This window comes from Apteryx mantelli, chromosome 3 (genome assembly GCF_036417845.1).
Source record: "Apteryx mantelli isolate bAptMan1 chromosome 3, bAptMan1.hap1, whole genome shotgun sequence".
In the NCBI taxonomy this organism is placed as follows: domain Eukaryota; kingdom Metazoa; phylum Chordata; class Aves; order Apterygiformes; family Apterygidae; genus Apteryx; species Apteryx mantelli.
The window spans coordinates 30,888,586-30,912,618 of record NC_089980.1 but is presented as its reverse complement, the minus strand read 5'-3'; the positions used below and the strand labels follow the sequence as shown (position 1 = coordinate 30,912,618).

Below are 24,033 nucleotides of genomic sequence, written 5' to 3'. Positions count from 1 at the left end.
CGTAGCGAAGGCGGAAGTGCCTCCGCAGCCCGCGTCTCCGGGAGACGGCGAGGATGTTGTGGGCCTTGAGGGCGCCGCCGCGGCTCCGGGCCCAGCTGCGGCTCCGGGCGGCGGGGGGCTGGGCGCGCTTGGCGGCCTCGGAGGCCAACAGCCGGCAGCCCGCGGCGGAAAGCCGCGAGGACTCCCAGTACCGCGACACGGTGCTGCTGCCCCGCAGCCGCTTCCCCGCGCAGCTGCCGGGGCGGCTGCAGCCCGAGACCGAGCTGGAGACGCAGCAGGTGGGGCCGGGCCGAGCCGGGCCGGGGGCTTCCGTGCCTGGCTGCCTAGGCCGCTTCGAGTTAGCTGTCAGAGACACGAAGTTTTGAGGAGTTTTTGTTTTGTTTTGTTTTTGCTTTTTCGTATTGCTGGATTACTATTAAATTTGCTACAGTTGTTGTTTGGAGAAAGAGTAATAACCCTTTAGATAGCAGGGAGCCAGAACAATAATATTAGGCTCAGTGTTGCTCTCCTCTCAAGCTTTTTAACACTTTTAAACTGCTAACATCTTCTCTTACAGAGTTAGAGTAGTCAAATTTTTGTGTTTTCCTTAAATATTTTATCATCTAGTTGAAACCTGTATTTGTGCAAAGGTATGTGGTAATTTAGGTTTTTCATGTTGTCTCTGCAGAAATGTGGCTTTTCAGAACTGTATTCATGGCAAAGACAAAGGAAAACAAAGCAGGAATTTTGTCTTCATGATGGACCGCCTTATGCCAATGGAGAGCCTCATGTTGGCCATGCATTAAATAAAGTAAGTATTTATTGATTTATGTATCTCTGTTTTAAAGTGGTAGGCACTTTCTGTAATGTGCTGTGTATTCTTTGTTCCCATTTAAATTGATGACACTTTTAAGTGTTTGGCATTTTGGGAAATAGGGTTCTTGATTTTTCGTTTTGTGGATAAAAGCAAATGATATGGCAGAATGTGATGTCTATATGCTGAATGCTCAGTTATGAGACTGAATATGACACCACTTGAAAGGGAGAAAAAACTTAGAAAATCCAGTCTGTAATTCATCCCTAAGAAATATAAATGTACAATTTGTGTGTACAGAAATCATAACACATTTGTGTGTATACTTATATATATGTATGTATAAAAATGCTACTGTAAGATACACTTGAGCTGTGACTTGGTGTTTTTTTCTTTTTTTCCTGTGGATGGTTTAGAAGTTTGTTATATTGCACTTTTTTTCTTTTAATTTTATCTGGTATCCTTAATGCAACCACAATGATGAAATGCTGATGTTTTTTAAAGTACGGATTTTTATCTTCAAAATCATATTGTTAAGTAGGTATAGATATATTTAGATTCAGCCCTGAGAATGGCAGTATTACATACACTACAGAGTGGGAAAGAATAAGAATGTGACCCACACCTTAAGGTGCTAATGCAAAAGCAGGGACTTCTGAATACCAAAAGTTTTGGTAGGTGATCACTTATACCAAGAAGCAGTAATGTGCACTAGGCTAGCATTGTAGATTGACCTCTATGTTTAAAAATGAGGGCAAGTAAGATTTGTTCACTTCAGGCCCTGCACGTTTGTAAACTGCATCTTTCAGTTGTCCTTTGATCAAAGGTCCTTTGGTAAGATTCTGCCAAGGTGGAAAATGGTGGGCAAGAGAAAGCACCCATGCAAGGTCTAAAATGCAACTCATCATGCATTCTATTAAGTTTGGCTTTACAAGAAGATCTTAAGTAATATATATCTATTCCACATGGGGGAGCTACAGTGATAATTGACCCTTGTGTCTTACCAGATTTTGAAAGACATCACTAATCGTTTCTACATGATGAGAGGTTATAAGGTACATTATGTGCCAGGATGGGATTGTCATGGTTTGCCAATTGAGTTGAAAGCATTATCAGAAGTCAAAGGAGTTGCAAATCTTTCACCGATGGAAATTAGACAAAGAGGTAAACTACGATTTGGAAAGTTGGCTTAAGTATTTGTTTGTCCTAGTCATCATATTGTGAATTTTATAATTTATAAATAGTTTTTATACTTTATTGTGCCCTTTTCTGTTAGGTATTGGTGACACTTTCTAGGATCACATTATTTGCAAAGCAGATGGAGTACAATGTAATCTCATGAAATGGGATAACTGAACACAAGCTTAATCTATTGTTGTAATGAGCATGCATAGTATTGACCATGGATTTAAAGAACAAGAGGACAGGGGATTTGGACTTTTGCTTAACTGTGTGGCAGCATGAAACTAGTATTTAGATCAGCATACTTTTGATGCTTTTGAATTGTAGGCAGAGCCACTGAACTTAATTACAAACTAAAAAGAAACACATAAAAATCAGGCTGTTTTCTTTCTTCAGACTAACTTGGATGAATATCATGATTAGAAATGTATTCATGGACTCTGTTTCTAATAACACCACAAAATTATAGGGGTGATGCTTTCAGAGAATGTTATTCTGTGTTAGTTGGAAACTGTTTTGAAAAAATATTTCAAATACCAAGTGTGTTGAATGACATTTAGCATCACCTGCAAACTATTTACAATGAATAATTTAAACTGCTTTAGCTTGAAACAACAGCAATGAAGCTGGCTAGCCTTAATTTCAGATGCATGTTGCTTTGAAAAGTTTGGATAAGCATCAACAAAAGTGATTAATTTTCATTCTTACTGGTTGATTTTAGACTGTTTCTCAAAATGCAAGCAATCTTCATAACTAAAAATACTTGATTTTTTTATTCTTTCTACTTAAAAAGAAGACATTTGTTCTAGAGGCATGTGTGCTATATGGCCTCATATTAGTCAAGAAGTCTCTCTCCTGGCTCTTTCTGCCCTTGCCAGTTATTTTATTTAACTACTTCTGTGAAATACATTTTTGATCCTTAATAATCTATTTAATGCACATCATTAATTAGTACATAGTTTCCCTGTATTCAACTCCAGCTCTTCCTTCTCAGAAATATCAAGAGCGTATTTTAAATGACATTAAGTTAATCATAGTGGGTTAAACCATATACTTAATGGAGCTATTCCTTTCAGCCAGAGAATTTGCAGAAAGAGCAATTGAGAAACAGAGATCTGCCTTCGTTCGTTGGGGCATAATGGCAGATTGGGCTAACTGCTACCGTACGTTTGATGGAAGGTATGAAGCAAACCAACTGAGAGTCTTCTACAAAATGTATGATAAGGTATGTTGAGCTTCTGTTGAAGTGTGTTTTGATTTGTTCGTGTTAGGAGTTTTGATTCTATTAACTCTCTTTCCTCTTCTGCCCCCCTCCTGCTTTAGGGTTTCATTTATCGGGACTATAAACCTGTGTTTTGGTCTCCTTCGGCAAAGTAAGAATCAGCTTACTATTTTATCTTTGAAAGTTTAACAAAGATCAATGGCTTTTTATGTTCACATATGTTAACCTGTGTTTGATATCTACCCAGTACAGCCTTGGCTGAAGCAGAACTTGAATACAATGAACAGCATGTCAGTCGTTCTGTGTATATGAAATTTCCCCTGTTAAAGTCACCACCTAAGCTGACTTCTGTGTTAGGTATGACTTGCATTTAGTTCTTAAGACAAGTAGCTTTGGTTTTTATTATTATTATAAATAAAATACTTCTCATTTATATCTGTAGATGGATCATCACCTGCTAGTGTGTTAGTCTGGACCACGCAGCCTTGGACTGTGCCAGCCAATCAAGCAATTTGCTACATGCCAGATTCAGTGTATGTGTCTCTAACTCAGTTCACTGATCTGCTTCAGTCCTTATCAATATTTATCAGCAAAGTTAAATTAAGACATTTTAGACTACCATTAAATTTTATTTAAGGCATCTTCTGTGTACTTTTTTTTTAGGTGACATTATTGTCAGCTTTGTTCTATTTCTCTTTTAATATATTATTTTCTGCTTTTACTTTTAGCCCCTTTAAATTTATTTCTTCTTCCTGATGTTATGTTTTCTTGAAATTCTTTGGAGATTTGAAAGTGAATTGGATATGTAGATTTAAAAACAAATCCTATTTTGTTGTCTTGTAGAGTTTGGATGTTTAAATTATTTTTAGCTTTATGGTGTTTGTAATAATTAGAGTATCATAAATATTTATTTGCATTGTAGGTATTCCATTGTGAAATGCGCAACTACTGGTGAATACTTCATTTTGGCTGCAGATAGAGTTGAATCTACAGCTGCTGCTTTGGACACACAGTTTGAGGTTATGTCAACATGTAAAGGTAAGTTTTCATGTTGTTAATGTTAAGCTGCTTAGAAATCTGTTTGCAGGTGTCTGTAAAAAATACTTCTGTCAGATTCAGTCTCATGGTAACTGTCTTTTTCAAGCATAGATTTCAAAGTACTCTTTAAAGTCTGGTGTCATGTTTGTAAAATTTGAACATGAAGTTGGAGTCTGTTTAGTACCAAAATCTTAATTACACTGAATGCAGTTTGTCTGTCTTCCCCATCCCTTGCTAATGCAAAGAAGGGGCTAATTTTAAGTATGCTTATTGACTGCCTGACTGCTAAAGTCTTCCTAAATTGCTGAAAATACCTAGTGTAGCAGAATCATCAGCACTATCAGCCATTGTTGTTGTTTGATGTTACTCTTTAAGGTTCTGATAATTATGTGGTGTCTTAAGCATTCACTATAACCACGAAGACTATTGAGGTATCCTAGGTGACTATGGGCTCGATTTTTATCTGTAGAATAGCTCATGCAGTAAAGTCTGCATCCTAAATAGTCGCACTTCTGATTCAGTGTTTTGAGTTAGAATTTAGTATGTCATTTGTAAACTTTATTCTTTTGTCTTAATCTGTGATTCAAAGCTGGAAATGTGCATGTCCAAAGGAGGTGAGAAGTCTGTTTTTATCATCTATTCTTTTCAGGTTCTGTTGGTGCCTTTCCACTCTTTCTCCCCACCCCCACGCACTCCCCCCCCCGAAGAATAATTGGTCCATTTCTTTACTTAATCTCACTTTTTCCTAATGATAAAATTGCCTCAATGTGTTCTTTCTACAAGTTGACATCTTTTTGAGGTGCATGACTTGCAGATAACATACAACGGTAGAGCTGGACCCTCTCATCAAGAGATTTAATATTAGAACCTGTTCTTTCTATCGTGCTATATAGTCAGTAATTGTCTATGCTTGTTGCATTTCTGTATTTGTGTACCTAGTTGTCTGACAGCAGTTCCTAAACATCATCTTCTAGGAAGAAAGTGTTCAGTGAGGGCTGTTCTGTCATGTGAAGTACTGCTTAAGCTTTGTGATTCTTGGCTTTCAGGAAAGTTTTACCATTAAGTTTTTTCAGTGTTTTTTTTTAACCTTAAATTGCCACTAGCTTCATTTGTGCTGCACTCTCTTTATTTGTATGTACTTTAGGGAGCTGAAGTGAATTGTTTATGATAGTATTTAGTAGCAGAACTAGAAATAGATCCAAAGTTTGAAGTTTTTAGCCTAGTAAATCATTATATGCCATGGCTGCCATGCTAGATTTTTAGAAATCAAGATCAGTTTCTGGAACACTGAGATCGTGGACCCTGAGAAATGGGAACATGTGGAATATCTCTAGATGGAATACTAGCGCCAATGGACTACTGTTGTGTAGCATAGAAGAAAATCTCCCCCCTGCCGTCCCCCCAAAAATGTGCAACAGTAACAATGAAAAGAGTTTGTAAGCGTTTGAATGGGAGCCCACATAGAAAATAAAATTACATCTGAGTAATATCCTGTTTATACTATTGCTGATTTCCTTTTCTGTTCTCTCATAAGAGAAGCTGAGTGCATGAATTGCTTTTCTGTTCTCTCCTTGGATTTTTTTTTTTTCCAGGTGAAGATTTAGCAGACGGTTCTTGTGCTCATCCCACAATTCCTGGCAGAGTCTCTCCTTTGTTACCTGCAAATCATGTGACGATGACAAAAGGAACAGGATTAGTTCATACAGCCCCAGCTCATGGTATGGAAGACTACAATGTAGCTTCCCACCATCAGCTACCCACGGTATTTTATTTTTTTTAGCTTTTGCTCTTCTTTTCTTGCAACTGTTTGATCACATGCTACTAAAGTGACTGTTGTAATTTGCATGTAAAGTTTGAAGCATGTAGATAAGTGTGAGTATCATTAATAGCCTGTAGAACTGCCGTATGCAGGACTAAACTTCAAAGAGTACGTATTCCCAAATAAAAGAATGAAAAGGAGTCCTGTGTTTCTCATCTGTTAATCAAAGTGGCCAGTGCGGTGGTAAATAGAATCTGAGATTTTTTTTTTTTTTTTTTTGAGAATAACGCAGATAACTCTTCTGTCTGAACTCAGAACCTGTTTTAAAGCTAGAAGCTATACAGGTCGTTATTACGGTTTTTCAGCAAAGCCTGGAGAATTTTTGAATAAGAAAAAAATATGCAATAAGGGTCTTAACTCATATCTTCAGTAAATATACCCTCATATGTCGGTGATTTTAAAAGAAAATATGTGTGTGTGTGTATATGTGCGTATGTACACATATATTTATAAGAATAATATTTACTTACATAAATATATTTGTATGTAAATGTTTACTATATATATATATCTAGTTACGCATGATCAGTATGTTTTTGGAAATGAAAATGCAGGGTATTTTTTCTCTTTTACTTTTTTTAAAGAGGTAACGCTTGATGTTCCAAAATCTGAGTGTGCCCATATTTCTGTTGATTCCTTTTGTTTGGTTGGTTTACTGTTAGTTTGAAAACAAATTTAAATCCTAGCCAGTGACTTGATGTAACATAGCTGTGGTATATTTTCAAACTTCGTGATGCTCATTTCTTCTGATATGTCAAACTCGCTTGTATGTTGGTCAATTACTATATTGCAGTTTGCTAAATCTGAAGTATACTTAAATATAGCATACTTTGGTTTTCATCAGAAAAAAATTTTACTTAGCAGAGTACTTAACTCACTTTCGAATTTCAAAAAGGTGATTAACTGTCACATAGTATTATATTGACATGATTCACATTTTAATTTTCAGGATTGCCTTGTGGATGAGGGTGGATTTTTTACAGAAGCTGCAGGTCCTGAACTTCAAAACAAGAATGTACTTGAAGAGGGAAATGAAGCTGGTGAGTACTTGATATTTAGTCAATTTTAACTTTATTACGTACGTTCCTTCAGGTGTATTTTGAGGTTGTTACAAATCTGAACCCATTTTGAATATGGGTGAGATACAGGCATCATTTCTTATGATGTTGATCATGGAAAGGGAAGAACTGAGGCTAACAGTATGTTCAAAGCTGATTTTTTTTTATCTTGCCTCATTTTTTTCTCAGTCATTCAGATGCTTCAAGCGGCAGGGAGTTTGTTAAAAGAGGAGAAATATGTGCATAGCTACCCATATGACTGGAGGACTAAAAAACCAATGATTGTTCGTGCCAGCAAACAGTGGTTTGTAAACACAGCAAGTATAAAGGCTACAGCCCAGGTATATCACTTTGCTTTTTTGTGGGCAGTTTAAAGGCTGCTGATGCCATTGGAATTAGCAAAACAGTCTCACTCAAGGTTGTGTTCTTCTCTACTGTTTATAAACACTGCCTAAATCTACATGACAGTGTTAGTAAGTTGTAGAAGTGATGAATATTGTCATTGTATTTTTTTAATCAATATTGATATAATTCAACATAAATACATTGACTCTGAGATGTCTGATTATTGTACTTACAGGAGATGCATAAGTTTCTTAGAGCTATTTTTTTTGTTTTTTGGTTTTTTTTTCCCCCAAAGGACTTTTTAAGTTGTCTCTTCCGGCTTGCTTCCCTGAAACATAATATTTTATCACTCTTAAGGTTACCTTTGCATATGTGATAGCCGTGCACAGTTATACGTATGTGTTTCTTCCCGTATTTGTTCTGCTTGAACATCCATGTTTTTAGTGACTTAAAAACAAATGTTTTTAAAAAAAATAAAAATGCAGCGCTGTTTGAAATTACATGCTTCCACAGAGAAAACTCAGACCAACGCATTAGGCTGTGTTGGGGTTACAGTGATTTCATTCTAGTTAGGGCATGAGGTGTTTATTCCATATTTCATCTAGTGTGGAGGAAAACATGTCAGTTATTTAGCATGGCTGGGAGTGAAAGTGTAGCCCACACTCTGGAATGCAGGAAATATGTATCAAGATGCAGTTTCGAAGCCGACAACAGCACAAGACACAGTAAGCAACTAAACATTGAATAGAGAGACTGAAGCCATTTCTACCTCACCTTTGCGTGTGTCTGCTAGAGCATCAGAGCTGACAAAAAAGCGCTGACTGCCCTGTGGGGACACGTACAGTCTATATGGTGTTATAAGAGTATTAGTGAAGAGCAGCGTGCAGTGAGGTAAATGAAACAAACGTGATGGCTGCCCAAGAACACATTACCTAATGTGAGTGTAGGCGTGTACCTTTTTTTCACTGATAGTATAAATAGTATTTATCTGAGTGCTGAATCTTGTCCAACAGCTCACTCTTTACTTTATAGGAAGTGCTAAAAAAAGTGAAAGTTATTCCCACATCTGCAGTGAACAGAATACTAGAAATGCTGGACAGAAGGACATTTTGGTGTATATCACGGCAAAGAAGTTGGGGTGTTCCGATTCCTGTCTTCTATCAGAAGGACACAGGAGAATGCCTGATAAACAGGTATTTGTCTAGCTTTATATACACCAGAAAGTGAAAGGACAAGAGCACTATCTGTTGCTCTGCAGTTTTACAGTATTAGAAAATTTTTAACTATTTAAATATAAAACATGCTCTTACTTGTAATTATTTTATATAAAGAGTTAACTTAGGTATAAGTTAAAGTAATCAAAAGCTCATTGCTGAGGGTGACTTTTATGTAAATAATTGGAGTCAATTTACCTAGATACTTAAGTTACCTGAAGAGTCCCTCATGATAGTAATTGACAGTTTCTTCCCCCTTATTCAGTTAAGTGAGCTGGCAGTAGTCACTGGCTTTTATGTTTTAAGCAAGGGGGTAAATGTGAGTTGTAGTTAGAGACTGTAAGTGTAATCTTAGCATTATGAATTGAACAGTGCAGGTACTTGTCAAAATGAGTTTTGAAATTGTTATTCCACTTCAGATTTTTCATTGTCAGTTACTCAGTCAGTTGCAGAATAACTAAGGCTCTGTTTCTTAAATTAAAGTGTATTTTTGAAAAAACAACCTCAATAAAAGTAAATAAGTGGCTTTTAGGTATGCCTAAAGTCTCGCATGTTAGCCTTACTCTATCATATTTTGGTGAAGTCAATAGTATACAGTTATTGCAAAAAATGCATTTCAGGAATTCCAGGCTATGTGATGCAGAAGAAATCCTTAGCTATCCTATAAAATAAGAAACGTCAACCAAATATGATGTTTTTATTTGTTTGTTTATTTGTTTTTAAGGAGTAACAGCTTCTTTTACCACTTTAGGGAACAGAGGTTTTCAAAAAGTTTTACAAAGTCATCGAAAAGATGACTTTGTAAAAAATAAAAATAAAAAAATAGTATTGTGGAGTTCCACCTTCATTGTTTATTTCCATAATTATTTTCTGTCTTAAGGTACACTAGCGTAACTCCATTTTATACGTTTTAACCTCAGAAATACTTGTGCAAATTCATTAGGATAATAAGATTACAAAGATGAAAACGAACTTAAGTTATATGGCAGAACGTTTTGCTTTTGATGATGAACATGCTGCAAAGAGTCCAGCTTGTTTTCCAGAGCCTCAGCTGAGCAAATGAGTATGGAAGTTGGTGAGGCTTGGGGGAATGGGGAGCAGGGAGTGGACTTCAGGCACAGTTACTCCATAACTTCACCTAGTGTGACTGTGCGTGTAGGTGCACAGATATGTACTCTGCCTCTCTGAATGGCAATAGTTATAGTCATTTATAGTACTCAAATAATGCTGAGGCACGTCAGAAAATAAATGGATGGGAGTTCTGTGGGCTGTAAAACCGTTTTGTCTGCAAAAATTGAAGAAGTCAAGTATATATTCACATCGCGAATTACAATTTTGGGGGAATACTTATTGTAGTTTTTCTGGGCACCAACCTTGAATATGTTACTTGTACTAGTTTAAAATTACATTAAACGTGTGGTTTAACTACAAAATAAGAATGTAGTGAAATATAACTTAGCAGCTGGCAGTCAATTGGGAATAGCACCTTTAAACAATAGCTACTTCAGAACTTAGAAGAATTGACCCAGTGTGGCAGATCCAGCTGGTACAGAAGACACTTGGAGGGAGGGATAAATGGGAATTCTTTCAGATTGTAGTCAAGTTACCTTAAAAGCCTGTATCAAACAGGATGTCTTTTGAAACCCTTGCGGTGTCTGTGGTTATTGCTAGAGTTGTCTGATGTACAGCAGTCGAGTGATAAACTTTGCAGTAGGCTAACAGCCCTACCTTTGCGTGTTTAAATATTGGCATACCAGTTACACGTGCAGGCAAGCGGGCAAAGGGACAGTATGGCATGTTTGGTTAGAATTGATCTAGGGAAAAAAAAAGATGTATACATGATATGGTTGAAAAGTAGATTTATTTCATTTGACTGAGAGCTTCTGATGCCCACTTATTATCAGTAGTCCTTAGTTCTAAGTTATTTTACAGCAGAGGTGAAGTTTTCAAATAAAAGGGTAAAGCGCTCCTTTAAATGTTTAAAGTTAGCCGTACCATGCTCCTGGAACAGGAGTAGGGAAAGTGTACAGAATATTGGCCTATAGAAATGACAGGCAAATTTAGAAAGCAGTCTGTCAATTCATAGGTCATTTTCCTGGACACCAGTTCTTACTGAAAGGAACAAATAAGCTTAAATATTTTGTTCTGTTTGCATTCTCCTTTTGAAAGTAATAGCGCAATGGGATGCTGACATACAAAACTTCTGAAGTGTTAGAAATACGTAGTTTGTGTGAATAATCCAAAATCATTAAAAACAACAACAGCAAATAACTTGCATTTCAAACAAAAGCTGTTTTCTTAACTTGAATGCTGGGTAAATATGCTTCTAGTAGCAGCGGCTCCAGAGTTTTTGAGTGGCTATCAAAAGTAACAGCATCTCCACTGGAAGTTAGTGTAGTCCACATGGAGTTGCTGTTACATATGAGAGCACTGATCATTGGTCTTGAGTGATCCCGTCTATTAATCACCTGTAAAAGATTTTTTTTTTAAAGCAATTTCCCTCTGTAAATCAGACAGTTTCCCCTGACTTTGTCACTTAAAAATGTGCGGAGAGCTTCTCTTTCACAATGTAATTGCTTGTCTCTAACAGAGCAGTTTCCAGACATTAAAAATCCTGTCTTTCTAACTTCAAAAACAAGAGCTAGACTATATTCTTGCATACAACAAATTTAATGCCAGATCTCCGTAAGAGTCTTCCTGTTTGCTGCTGTGACCCCATGTACCCCTAAAAGACATTGGGTTGTGCAACGCTGTTGTCTAAGCTTGTAAGCAATACTCTGCTGAAGGTTAGATCCATTATGTAGAGTGTACCTCATCATATCATATGTCATGCAATCAGGAATTCAAAGTTAGGATAAAATAATAAAATCCTGTATGGCACAGAGGAAAGAGAGAAAACTTGTTCATTACTGCAATTTTCCGGTAGGAATTAGGAGAATATAGAGATTATAGAAAATTATATAGAATATAGAGATTGTGTGCAATTTTTTTCTTTAATGAGCACAAGAGGAAGAAAAAGACTTTAAATAGAAGGCATGCACAAATAAACATTTGACTTGTGCAGTTTGTCTTTCAGCTTTCAAAGTTAATAGATTTCTTGCAAGAGGAATCTAATTCTAGGAAATTCTGTAACTCTTGAAAGAGAAGAGATCCAAAAGTAAAAACAGATCTTTCTGTTGCTAACTCAGACCAAGTAATAACTGTGAAGTTAAATACATTCTTTAATATGACCTCATGCAATTTCTTCTTAAATGTACAAATTCACTGTTCAAATATCAGCAATAATAACTATTATTTCAAAGGTTATTCTAATGCCTGAGAAGTTTTGTCCCCTTTCTGTGGCTTTGATTAACAATTAACTTAAGTTTGTGACACTGAAAAAAACCTCAGTTTTTGAAGCAGTTCTACATTGCATCTAATTTGCTTTCTAAAGTATTAAAGCATGTTTCAGTGATGTAATAGCAATAGCAACTTACCGTAGCCTAAATACTTACTCTCAGAGTATCAACATTCATGCAAAAGGAGATAACTTGCCCTCTTTACTGTTGGTTGAAAAGAGTTTGAGAGAACATCAGGAACTGTTTTCTTCTCCTCCTGACTATATCTTAATGCTGCCTAATTTCTGTTAACACATTAAATAAGTGTTCAGTGTAATCAATATTGGACTTCAGAGTGATTGGCTGGTGTCATGGTAGCGTGAATTGCCGTAGAGGTTTCAGTGTTAAAAACGTAGCAAGTGACACGTAATGCAAGTTCTTCTAGATATGGTGTATGAATACAGGGCAAAGTTTTACAATGGTGTTTATTGCTAGCTCGGTGAATTATCATGCTCACGTTGAAGCCCACAGATTATAAAGTGATGAGTACTTATTTGAGAAAGGTGGTTTTCACTTGCACCTTACATAAGTGTCACTTGTTTAAAAAAAAAAAAAAAAACTTCTTACAATACAGACACCTTAAATATACTCGTTTTCTCTCTATTATGGTAACAGTTATTCATAAGGATCTTACAAAAAGATCAGAGTAGCGGGGGGGGGTATTTGTTTTGGGTTTTTGAAACTGTAGGAGAAAAATGTTTGATGTATTTGGAATCTTTGGTCCTAAATATCTTCTCTTTAAAATACTAGATTGCCTGTCTGTTAATATTTACCAGAACACTTACTTTCAGTAGGGAAACCAAATGTAATGAGAAAAAGAATTTGAACTGCTAAAATGTGCTTTATTCCTTGATTTGAAACTGATCAAATTTTGAGAATATTGGTCAATAATAAATTGGCAGTCATTGACTGTTGCTTATAAGTGATTCCTAAAAGAAAGCTGACGTTCTTCTGATTGAGAACTTTCTTCTGTAGCATAATCGTTAGTTCATGTTCATGTCACAGAAATACACCTTTAAAATAATTCTGCTCTTTATCAAATAACAGCACAAGCTTTTACATTGCATAGCAGCATGCTTGGTAAAAGGTTAGTCCGTGGTATGATTTGCAGAAGCGATATGCCTACGGTGGTAGCTAACCAGTGTGTGGTATTGGCCACGCTTACTGTAAACGAAGGCAGTAATTCTGTAATGTTTCCCGCAGGAGCTTGAGAGCAAGGTTTATTTCCTTCTTGTCCCTCCCCCTCACCCCCGAGGGAAAGGGGAACAGTTTGTCCCTGCTACAAGCTGTACAGTTTGCCCTCCTGTAGCATTGCGTTGCCACCCGCCCTGCCGATTTCTCCCCACAGTTCTGTGATGCACCTGCGGAGGCTTCTCTGGCCAAGTAGGATTGGAAGAAAATGCTGCTTCTCACTCCTGAAGAGAGAAGTAGGCAGTAACTTCAAATATAAGCTTCCCTCCTCAGGTTTGTAGGACAGTAATCATTTCCTGTGAGATCTTAATGGATATAATGCGTATTAAAAGCACATGTATGTATTTGTATGTATGTGTACATATACATACTTAATTAAAAAAAAAAAAAAAAAAACCTTTGATTAGAGACCAGTATTTTAATAAATGCTGTCATACAGTACATTTTGATTGGGGTAAGTGAAATGATTCCCAAATGGATCTAATAGCAATTGCAACTCTAAAACACCCTTGTCGGCAAACATGGCATATTTCATGGTTACCCCCTGAGGACTCCTAAGTTTTTGTCAGAAGCTACCAGTCTATCTCATCAGCCTATGCAAGTTCAGCAGAACAGGCACGGCACAGAAATGTGCGGATCTTTATGGTAAATCTTCTCGTGCTAATAGTGGTCCCTCTTCCCTTGCACTGCTTGTTTGGTTGGTTGCTTTGAACCTAAAGGGGGATGAGGGCTACCAAACTGAATCTAAGTTTAGAGCAGCTTTGACATGCCTCTGTGCGTCTCTAGAGTGCACCCAAAGGGACTTGGGGGTTACTGTCTTTGGAATCCCTTTTTGGCAGTCCTCTTCTGTGTTTCTATAGAAAACTCTAGGATAAATTGACAGTTACAATGTTGGAATATTGGTGACACTTCAGGGTGTAGCTTCTTTGCTTAAAGTTTAGAATATTTGACAGATTGAAGTTTCTGCTGTCAATTTTGGCCTGTAGCTGAATCTATCTCTTTTTTAAGAATCACTGCAAACAGTGGTTTCATTAAATACCTGTTGAATGCTTTAAAAATGTACAGGCTGGGAATGAATTTATCACCATAGTTTATGCTGCTCCACTGAATTATATTTGCAGTATGGGAAAGTTACTTGGAAGACAAGCAAGTTTCTGTGTAAATTTTTCTGCTTGTTTTATAGACTTGTTTTTAGACTTTGTTTTATAGACCTCTTTACAGACTTTTCTACTTGTATTCCTACTGATTATTGGTATGATTCTCAATTAGAAAAGTTTTTAGGCTCTAACTTGATACCAGAGCCATTATTCAAGCATGGAATTATTTATTTTGTGAATCTCTCAAAGTGCACTAAAATTTTACTTGGTAATAAGCATGTTTAGGGACATGAGCCAAATCAAATTTTAATCATTCTCTTTTAATTTAGGTACACTCTGAAATCTGTGAAAGATCAGCATTAAAGCTGGCAGTTTTGTTTGACTTGACTTCTTGATTCATTGCTATTTTATATTACAAGACATTTGCCAACGTGAGTTACGCTTGTATTCTGGTATGTTGCTTCTCCTCAAAAAGTATAAATGCTGCCAGTCACTTTCACAGGGTAAGAGTTGGCCTAAAACATTGAGACTGTCGAGAGAGCTCTTGAAGTATTCGGTTGAAGAGGAGTACTAACCCATAATTAGAATTAAAGATACACTGATACTGCATCAAAAGAGTCAAAGATGGAGCCTTCTTGTGTCAAGGAATGGAAATTAATGTTGTGTATTGCTTTTTCTGAAATGTTCCTAGGTGCTACAATTTGTGTCATCATTGACAAAGCTGGCTTTACCTCCAAACCTTCAGTAGAAGGTGCTCATGCAGCAGAGAAGAGTCAAATTTGGTGGAATAGTTTAGTCTGGTTGGAGACGATCAAAATAAATTTGGTCTTGGCTTATATGATTTTCCTGAGAGGTTTCTGAATTTGCAGATTTAGCCTGGAGGAAGTAAGGCACAAAGGATATTTATTGCTTAATCTAGGGCGATCTATCAGGGCTGGATTTGTTGTTTGCTTCTGTTTTGGAGAAGTAACGCTTAACAGCGGAAGTATCTTGTTGCAAATAGGCCTCTGTAATATTTCTAAAGGGAGAAGACACCATTCAGAATTGGAGCTCCTAAATTTTGTTTTACTGAAAGAGTTGTTAGCAGATATATTGCAAAGCCATAAGCTGTGCCCCATGACTATTAAATGTGAAGGTGACTGCCATCCAGTGTGGCCTAAAAGAGTGAGAATGCCAGTGGGTGCTAGTTAGCTCTGGTTCTGTAAGTGATACTGATTAGTGGTAGTGTGTTTTCTCTCCAGAAAACGTACCGGGCTGTTCTAAATGGATTTACTTTGAAAAGACTGTGACTGGTTAATACAGAATCATTGGTCTGTCACTGCAATTTTATCCTCACCATCAACAGCAAAATTGCATTGTCTTCTTACCATCTTATCTCACGTTGTGTTATTATATAGTAATTTGTTATATATCTTCTTGAAGAATGTAAGTTGTCACGCTTAGGCTCTGTCTGTAAGAGTACACTAAACGTTGTGGTGATGTAGCCCAGCTTAGCAGCAGTACAGAGAATATAGTGTGTGGAAGTCTGAATATAAAACCAAGTAATGATACTAAAGAAGTTAGATCATCTGCATTTTGTATTTTCAAGATTAATGTGTGCCAGGTCATTATTTTACTTTTCCCTTATTGCAATACTGTGTCAAGAACTTAGTTAATTGACTAAATACATGTTTTCCAAGTTAAAAACACATCTCTGGTGGCTAAGGTTATATAGTGGTCTTAGCTTGAAGTTAGCAGGCCGTGATGATCTGATATATTCCTTAGATACAGTAGATGCTTTAAAAATCATCTCTTTAGTAGATGCTCTGTGAGCCAGTGAGATGAAATGAGTTTGGGGGATTTTTTTGTTTGTTTGTTTTTTAGACCTAGCTTAATGTTTGCCTAGACCTAGCTTAATGTTTGCCTAGACTTGATATTAAATTATATTAAAAATCAATTCCCTCTAGCCTTGCCTACTGTGGACAACAATTGAATATATCATAAATAGTACAGAGAACTGCATGCCTTGCTGTTCTGTTATCTGTTCACATCAGGAAAAAGATGCTTAGTTTAAAAAACTTTTTTTTCCCATAGTATCTGTTTGTTTCAGAATCTTTGTCCTTGCTTGTGCTATACTATATTGACTGATACATTGCCCTCGGAGTGTAGACTGGGTGGTTGATTACATCACTCCTCTACTGGGTACAAGAACTACAGTTTCCTCCATTATTGGGAATGATGTCTTTAGTATATACCTGTCTTTATATTTTAAAAATGTATTGCTAAAAGAGAGGAATCCAGGCAGCTGCTAGTATAATATGAGGTCTGTACATAATTTGAAATTCTGATATTTCCTAGCTCCGTGTCCACATGAGTTCTCAAGGTCCCTCTCAGTCAAGTGGAAAAGAGAAGGCTATTATCAAAAAGAGCGAATATTTGGGGGGAAATAGTTGTTTTGTTTCTGTCATTCCAAGGCCAAGAAATGACAAGTGAAATGGGTTTTAGAAGTCTTCAGGCTGCTGGCATCTTTTTTGAGTGTCCAAGCTATTGATGATGATTTGCAGAAAAGCTACCCAGAATATATGCAGGTTTCTATATATCCAGGCTTTTACACAACCCTACAGCTAGCATCTTGGAAGACAAAAGTAGAAAGCTGTCCAGCTGGGAAGCTGACAAATTGCAGGTTTAAATAGTTTAATCTCTTTATCAATATACTTCACCGCTTTGATCTAGGTGCTTGAAGAAATGTCTGGTAACTTACCAATTCATACAATCCATTTTTCCTTCTAACCCAGTGAAACCATCGCAAATGTCATTAAAATAGTGGAGCAGCAAGGGACAGATGCATGGTGGACTCTTCCTATTGAACAGCTACTATCAAAAGAGGCTGTAGCAAAGGTAATTTTTTTTACTTCAAATACAGAATGAGGTGGTTCAGTGATGGGAAGTAGTATAAAACCTTCACATATTCTTGCAACACTTTTCAACCTTCTACATTTATGAGAAGGTATCCTGTGAAGGGAATGTTCAAAAAGTAAGAGCTGAGTATGACAAAATACACACAATCAGATTTGTGCCATTAATTCAGGGCATAAATTCTCTATTTTCCTCCTTTTAGTCCAGGAGGAAACTCACATCCTACTTAACCAAGTTATAAGCCCAATTATGTATTAAGTCTTTTTTTTGTCATTAGAACAAGACTTTTTTTGTTCTTCGTACCTTCTGTTGTTCCATTAATAGTTAGGTTCTTAAGCTTACAAAAAAACCCATAGTGTTACTCTAGCATCTGAGTTTTTTAGGTAATTTTTCTTTGTTCTGTTTCTTTGTCACTATTAATCTGAAAACTGTTGTGAATAATTATTTAAGTTATTTTGTGTTCACTTGCAACATTGCTAGCAGAACTTGTACAAAACTGGTCCAGAAATCAAGTCTGCTTTATTTTTAGCTTTGAAAAGCATTAATGATATGGAGTATGCTATTTGCATTATTTAATAATTGTTTTTCCAATAGGCTGGTGGTCATGATATTTCAGATTATGTAAAGGGACAGGATGTCCTAGACATCTGGTTTGATAGTGGAACTTCCTGGGCCCATGTTTTGGAAGGTATGGAATTAATATGTTCATAATTTTTCTGTAACAGTTGGGGAACCAAATATAACTATTTCATATGATGCTGTTGGTATCAGCAAAACTGAGTTGGATTATGCCAGCAGCAAACTGGTGGTCAATTATTGTAAAGATGCTTTTGCTTGTAAGGAATAAGGTTTAACGTTGGCAAACACATTTTCAGTAAGTTGAGATTTTTCTAATACCCTTACCTGACTGACCATGTGGCATGCCTTTTATCTCCTATCAGAACATGCTTGTTTTTTCCTGTAGAATTTTTATGACACAAATGGCCAAGGCCTTTCACTGCTACCTGATAGACCTTAAATGATTTTTAGTTAACAAATTTCAGTTTGCACTAGTGCATGCTATTTGAAACGGGACAAAATTGAGATTGGCTGCTGAATTTCAAAAAGTTTAAGCATTTTTAACGGAGTATGTGTACATTAGTACTTTTTTCACTTCTGGTTACTTTCAGTAAGTAAAGCAGTTTGTTGTGGTTTAAAATGTTTGTACTTGCTATGTATTATTTATAGTGTGTACTACCGGCAGTTGTTGTTATGCAAATCTGCGGTAAAACGTGAGCATTATGATAGAAAAATCATTACTAATTTGTATTCAATTCATATATATATATATATATATACACACACACATACACACACACACACACATATACACACACATATGTACATATGTGTGTATATATACGTGTGTGTGTGTGTATATATACACACACAAATACTGTTTGCCTGGAGATTAATTCAAAGTCAGGAGTCCTTTCTAAAGGAGGAGTCCTGTCTGCTGCATCAAGTCTGTTGGACTTTAAACCCTCAGCACACAATTGTGTGATAACAATCTTGTTGAATTATAAAACACGTTAGTACCAGAGGTTTTATTTCCTAGCAACATGGTCAGGCAACAGTACCATCAGCAAACATTTTCTAAAGGACCTTTACATACACTAAAGTTCATTCTCTTTAAAAAGGTTTCTGGTTTGGTTTGGTTTTTGAAAGGTTTTGTAGTAATGGTATTTTACATGCACAAGTACATGCTTGCATTCTTAAGGGCTTAACATCTCAGCATTTCTATAAAAAACTATTTCTAGTCCTGTATAGAAGAAAGACAACATGTTTAATAAGCAGTAGCAGAATCAAGACCCTTGATTCCCTGTTAACTTGTCTCTGGCTCCCATATGGTTTCTGTGACGTCTGTTAAATGTTGGGTCTTTCATAGCAGAAACTTCCTCTTTTGTTGAACCATTAAAAATGCCCCTTTCCCTCTTCCTGGCCAGTCACCTGTTTTCATGAAACTTGCTGGAATTTGGTGTGTTTAAGACTTCTTATCTTGCTCTCCGGCTTGACTGGATCGGCCCAGTAGGTTCAAAAGTTGGGGAGGGACACAACTAACAGGCAGTGTGATCTCAAAAGCCTCTTTATCTTCAGAAACTAGGCTAAAGTTGCGTTGCCTTTTGTTCTGTGTAATTGAGGCTCCCATTTGCTGCCAGAAGTGGAAGTACAGAGTCCGATCCAGATGAAGTGACTGGTTTAACTTACCGTTTTTGAAAAATGCTCTTTGCAAGAGCTGTTGAACGAATAGTTTCATCTTGTGTTTCAAAGTATACACCAGCTTTTAAACTTGATACAGAGCTTCTTTCTACATAAACGCTGCCAATTATTATTGTTTACTAACATAGTGAATGATGGGCTTGCTTTCCAAAGTGCTCCTGTGGGAGGAGGAGCATGGAAAAATCCCAAATTGCTTAGAGAATGTCACAACAGAAAGAACAACTCCCCGTGGCTTAAACTCCTGAAATCATACTGGTCTCTGGGAGCTGACATGCTACCTGTAAAGTGTGATCTATTACATTTGTAGAAGATGATCAGTGATAACAGAAGTTACTGCTTACCCTCTGATTAGAGAGTCATGTATGGTAGCAGTTCTTATAAAGGTCAGTAGCACATGAGTTAATTTCAGAGGACTTAATTTTAGAGCATTTAATAGGTTGCTAAAACTGGGAGACTAATGTACATAATTGTTGCAGTCTACTGGGAATTCAAGTTATTGAAAATTATAAGGCAACGAATTTTCTATTAGTAACCAACAGGAAAAAACACTGTTACTGATTTTCTTACCAATTCCAGTCTTGCAAAAATAAGCAGTTTTCTTCAACAGCTGTGTGACCAGTCCTGGGGAGCTTGGACCTGAGCTTTCACTGGACTTGAACTAGCTATGTCAGAGCAAAACAGTTATTAAATGAGATGCAACAGTTTTTAAACTCATTATTTTAGCTAATGGCCATGCATATCATATATATGAAATATGGCAAGTTGGAAAGGGGAAGGGAAGAGGAGAGATCCTGCAGTGTAAGGTTTTCAGACGGGTTAAAGAATTGCTCCAGAACAACAGTCCGAAGGGTCTAAGTAATAGGTTGCAGGGGAGCAGTAGTATTTCTAGGGCTGCCCTGTTGCTTTTGCCACCAGAGACAGTGCAAAGTTCTAATGGAAGTGACTTGAAGTTGCCTGTTGCATTAACTTAGCATTTGCTTCCCTTTTCCAGTCTAGAGGTATCAAAGGTATTGATTCTGGCTAAACAACAAATTACCCAGACTCAAAATTAACATGCCATTATATGTCAGCATTGTGACAGGAAGGTGCTACTTGCACATTAAGATGGAAGATTTAATTACCATAGTCACAAAACCAAAAATCCATAATTATAATTAGGTTGTGTGCAAAATAAACGTTAAACTGCTTGCACCATTGCGAGCAAACCCACATCTGCTTATTGCAATGTGCTCAAGAAAAAACAACACTACTAAAATATTTCTGGTGATACTATTTACTTCACTAATGCTCTGTATGCATAGCACTAACTTCACTGAAGAGTTTTGTGTTGTGCAGTCTAATCCTGTCTCTTTCTTGCTGCAGATGCCTCAAATATTTTTGAAAAGAAGCTTTTTCCACTTTCTTTTTATAAAGTGTTAAAATGTGTAATATCTGAATGCTTCATACAATAATAGATTCATTTTTACAGTACCACTGTGAGACAGTGTTAACCTGCTACCTACAAACTGTGTAGTAAAGGCAAAATTTGGTTCTAAAGCATCTGCCAATTTTGAATACACAATTTTGTGATTCCTAGGACTCTGTTATTAATATTTTCTTCAAAGTTCAGTTCAGTTTGTGTTCAGCTCTATCTGCAATAAGTGTTTGATAGAACTGCAGATCCAGACCCTCAGGTCAGACACATAGAAAAAAATAAAAGTTGTGAAAATTTGGATTGAAATGACTTGCAGATCATCATGTGGGCTTTCCCAGGTGCAGCAGGGCTAAACTCTGGTTCCTTAGACTGTATTCAGTTGCTTTAACTATCAGCCCATGCTCGCTGCAGACAGTGTCTTGCTATATTCATTTATTTTCTAAATTCTGCTGTAAATGAGTTGTCATAGACAAATTTCCTTCAGTGCATAGCCCTGATTGATATCTAAAAGGTATGTACTGTATTTTCAACAGCCATGTAACTAAAAACTGTTTCATAATTCAGACAGGAGGGTGATGGATTAAGGGTGGACAAATAACTGCAAAAGTTCATAAATGCAAAGTTGAGTGCTTGGCCTTGTATTTCTAATGCTTTTGTAATGCATATTTATGAAGGATTATAAATAATATACAAATTTTAGAGTAAGTGCTTTTATTTAATTTAAATAACTGAAACATAATTATTGTTTCTTGGGAAATGACTTGGAGAAAATAACACACACTGAATACTTTGGACACATTTTTCATCATCTCTGCCCTAATATCTCTAATTAGTGGAAGTCTTCCAAAACCCTACAGAAAACAGCATGCTAACTCCAGATTGCAGTGGCAGACTTCCTTTAGTGTGGCTGGTTCCATATCGTTTCCCAATAATTAGAAATACACCTTGTCTTCTCAAACAGTCTTACAGCAAGATGCAAGAGCTGCATCATTCTCCAGAGCAATTCAGTTAACCAGAGTCCCCTATGGGACGGAGCACAGGTGGTGTTTCACGTGGTGAAAGAGCACCTCTGCCTCAGCAAATTCCAGGCCTGTTCATTTTTGTTAGCATGTTTCTGTATTTAATGACAATATCCATTAATAAATGTTTAAACAGAAACATTCTCCAGACTGATCATTGAGGAACTTCTGTAATAACTTTGTTCCCCTTTGATAGTGCCCATTTCAGTAGCTGTCTTTGGAGAATCCATTTTAGAAAAAACCTTTATCATCTTAAAGTTCTTTTACAAATCTCATTTTCCTCATGGCAGTGTATTATATACACTATGAACATGAGATTATTATTTTTGAAAATGTTATATAAAAATACACACTCAACTAAGATGTGATCTGCTGTTGGTTTTAAAAAAAAAATAAATCAAACAGCGTATAACCCATAGTTCTCTATCACAATGATGGTAGTTTTCAGCATCATAATTCTTTCCCTATCTTATTAGATAATATTTAACTGTATGATTGTAATTATTTTACAATGGGCCTATCTATGTGCTTAAACTTTTGTGCTGACTGAGAGACTTAAATTTATCTTAGCTGATTCATTCCTGGCATTAAAATACAATACGTTTAATCTAAAAGTCAAAGTCTGTAAGATCAAAGATACAGAATCTTGAAATCCAAACCAGAAGGATCATAAATTTTAATACTCTTTAATGACCTATGTACTATAACTCAATGTAAAGTAAACAACTGAAAAGTCTCTTCTGGGTTGTTAAACATATTCTTCCATTTATGAAGAAATATGCACAGTGTTCTAATTAATTTATATATAAACCACTGCAATTTCAATAAAACTGAGGTAGGAGAGCTACCTGTAAACTTAAAAAGCAGGTTTTGTTTATGCAATGACCATGCTATATTTTACAGAGATAAAATGTTTAGGTCTTCACTTAACATATATGTTATATCAGGCAGCCTGTCAGACATACTAGTTCCTGCCAGAATACACCTATTCAATTTGCTATTTGTCATCAGTTGTTTGTTCAAATTCTTTATTTGTCTAGATTTAGCCTTCTTATTTTAAGGTTTTTTTTCTAGTTGCCAGAAGTTGCAACAATTGTCACTTCTGTGAAAAGTTCACTTCTATTAAAAAAAAAAAAAAAAAGTATCTAGTAAACTGGCAGTAAATAAAAAATGTGTTGATGCTGTTGGTTTTTACAGGTTTCCCACTGTTATTTTCTTCCTCACCACAAGTATTCTTTTTTTTTTTTTTGTCTTCACAAGTATTTTTGCAGTCTGATTCAAAGACTGATTCCTCTTTATTCTGCTTTTAAAAATCAAGCCCTTTTGTAGATTTTCTTGAAGGAATAAACAAGTGTGCTAAAAACCATAACATCCGCTCACACTTTTTTTTTTTCTTTCCTTCCCGCTGTGCTAGCAGTAACTGCCTGGCCTTGACCTTTGTAATGTTGAACTTCATTTTATTGCAGGATGGATCTAAATATCGAAACTTCCATTAAGTTAAACAAATAAATCAAGTATGTCAGCAGCAGAAAGAAGCATTGTCTCAGGGGTCCTAGGAAGAGCCTAAAAGGAGCTATTAGATAAAACTGGGCAGAGGAACTTTTGTCTGAATATCTGGAAAATTACCCCACCAACTTTTAGAGTCAATACTAAATTCCTACCCCTGCCACCTTCCCAATGTCCATATAATTTCGCAGACTCTGTGGGTTTAGTGACTTGCATATTCTGCTGTACTCTGCGTTACTCTCTTCTTGCTCTGATGCTGACCTGCCTGGGATTTTTTTAGGTCTAGGAGGGACTTGTTGAGTCAACAGGTCTTCCACCTTTCTGTACAGTGATTGCACTCCACTCCTGTAAAGCCGTGAAGGCTTCGCTGCCCTTTTTCAGTCCCGTGGGAAGGCTGGGTTTGCTCCTCTGCTTTGGCTGTGCAGTCAGCTAATAGCCAGTCTGTGTGTCTCCTAGCCCATTTATTTTGATGCCAGCAGTGTGCCTTAGCTCAAACTGTTCTTTTCTAGTATCCCTATCTTGGGGTACTTATAGAGAACAGTTAAAGTCTCACTCAGCTTTCACGGGGATAAGCTAAACCAGCCAGGCACCTCCAGACTCCTCT

General features: G+C 36.6%; 1 protein-coding gene across 1 annotated transcript in view; it reads left to right on the top strand.

Moving 5' to 3' along the window:
• Position 1: 1 nt before the first annotated feature.
• The window catches only part of IARS2 (isoleucyl-tRNA synthetase 2, mitochondrial), a 31,253-nt gene continuing 7,221 nt past the window's right edge, over positions 2-24,033 (top strand). The window contains exons 1-14 of the mRNA XM_067293044.1: positions 2-278; positions 668-790; positions 1,801-1,957; positions 3,052-3,200; positions 3,299-3,348; positions 3,445-3,554; positions 3,640-3,730; positions 4,120-4,235; positions 5,828-5,997; positions 7,004-7,094; positions 7,302-7,453; positions 8,490-8,650; positions 17,111-17,213; positions 17,826-17,919. Coding sequence (XP_067149145.1) covers positions 54-278; positions 668-790; positions 1,801-1,957; positions 3,052-3,200; positions 3,299-3,348; positions 3,445-3,554; positions 3,640-3,730; positions 4,120-4,235; positions 5,828-5,997; positions 7,004-7,094; positions 7,302-7,453; positions 8,490-8,650; positions 17,111-17,213; positions 17,826-17,919 — 1,792 coding nt within the window. The 5' untranslated portion in view covers positions 2-53. The remainder of the gene's footprint in view (positions 279-667; positions 791-1,800; positions 1,958-3,051; positions 3,201-3,298; positions 3,349-3,444; positions 3,555-3,639; positions 3,731-4,119; positions 4,236-5,827; positions 5,998-7,003; positions 7,095-7,301; positions 7,454-8,489; positions 8,651-17,110; positions 17,214-17,825; positions 17,920-24,033) is intronic.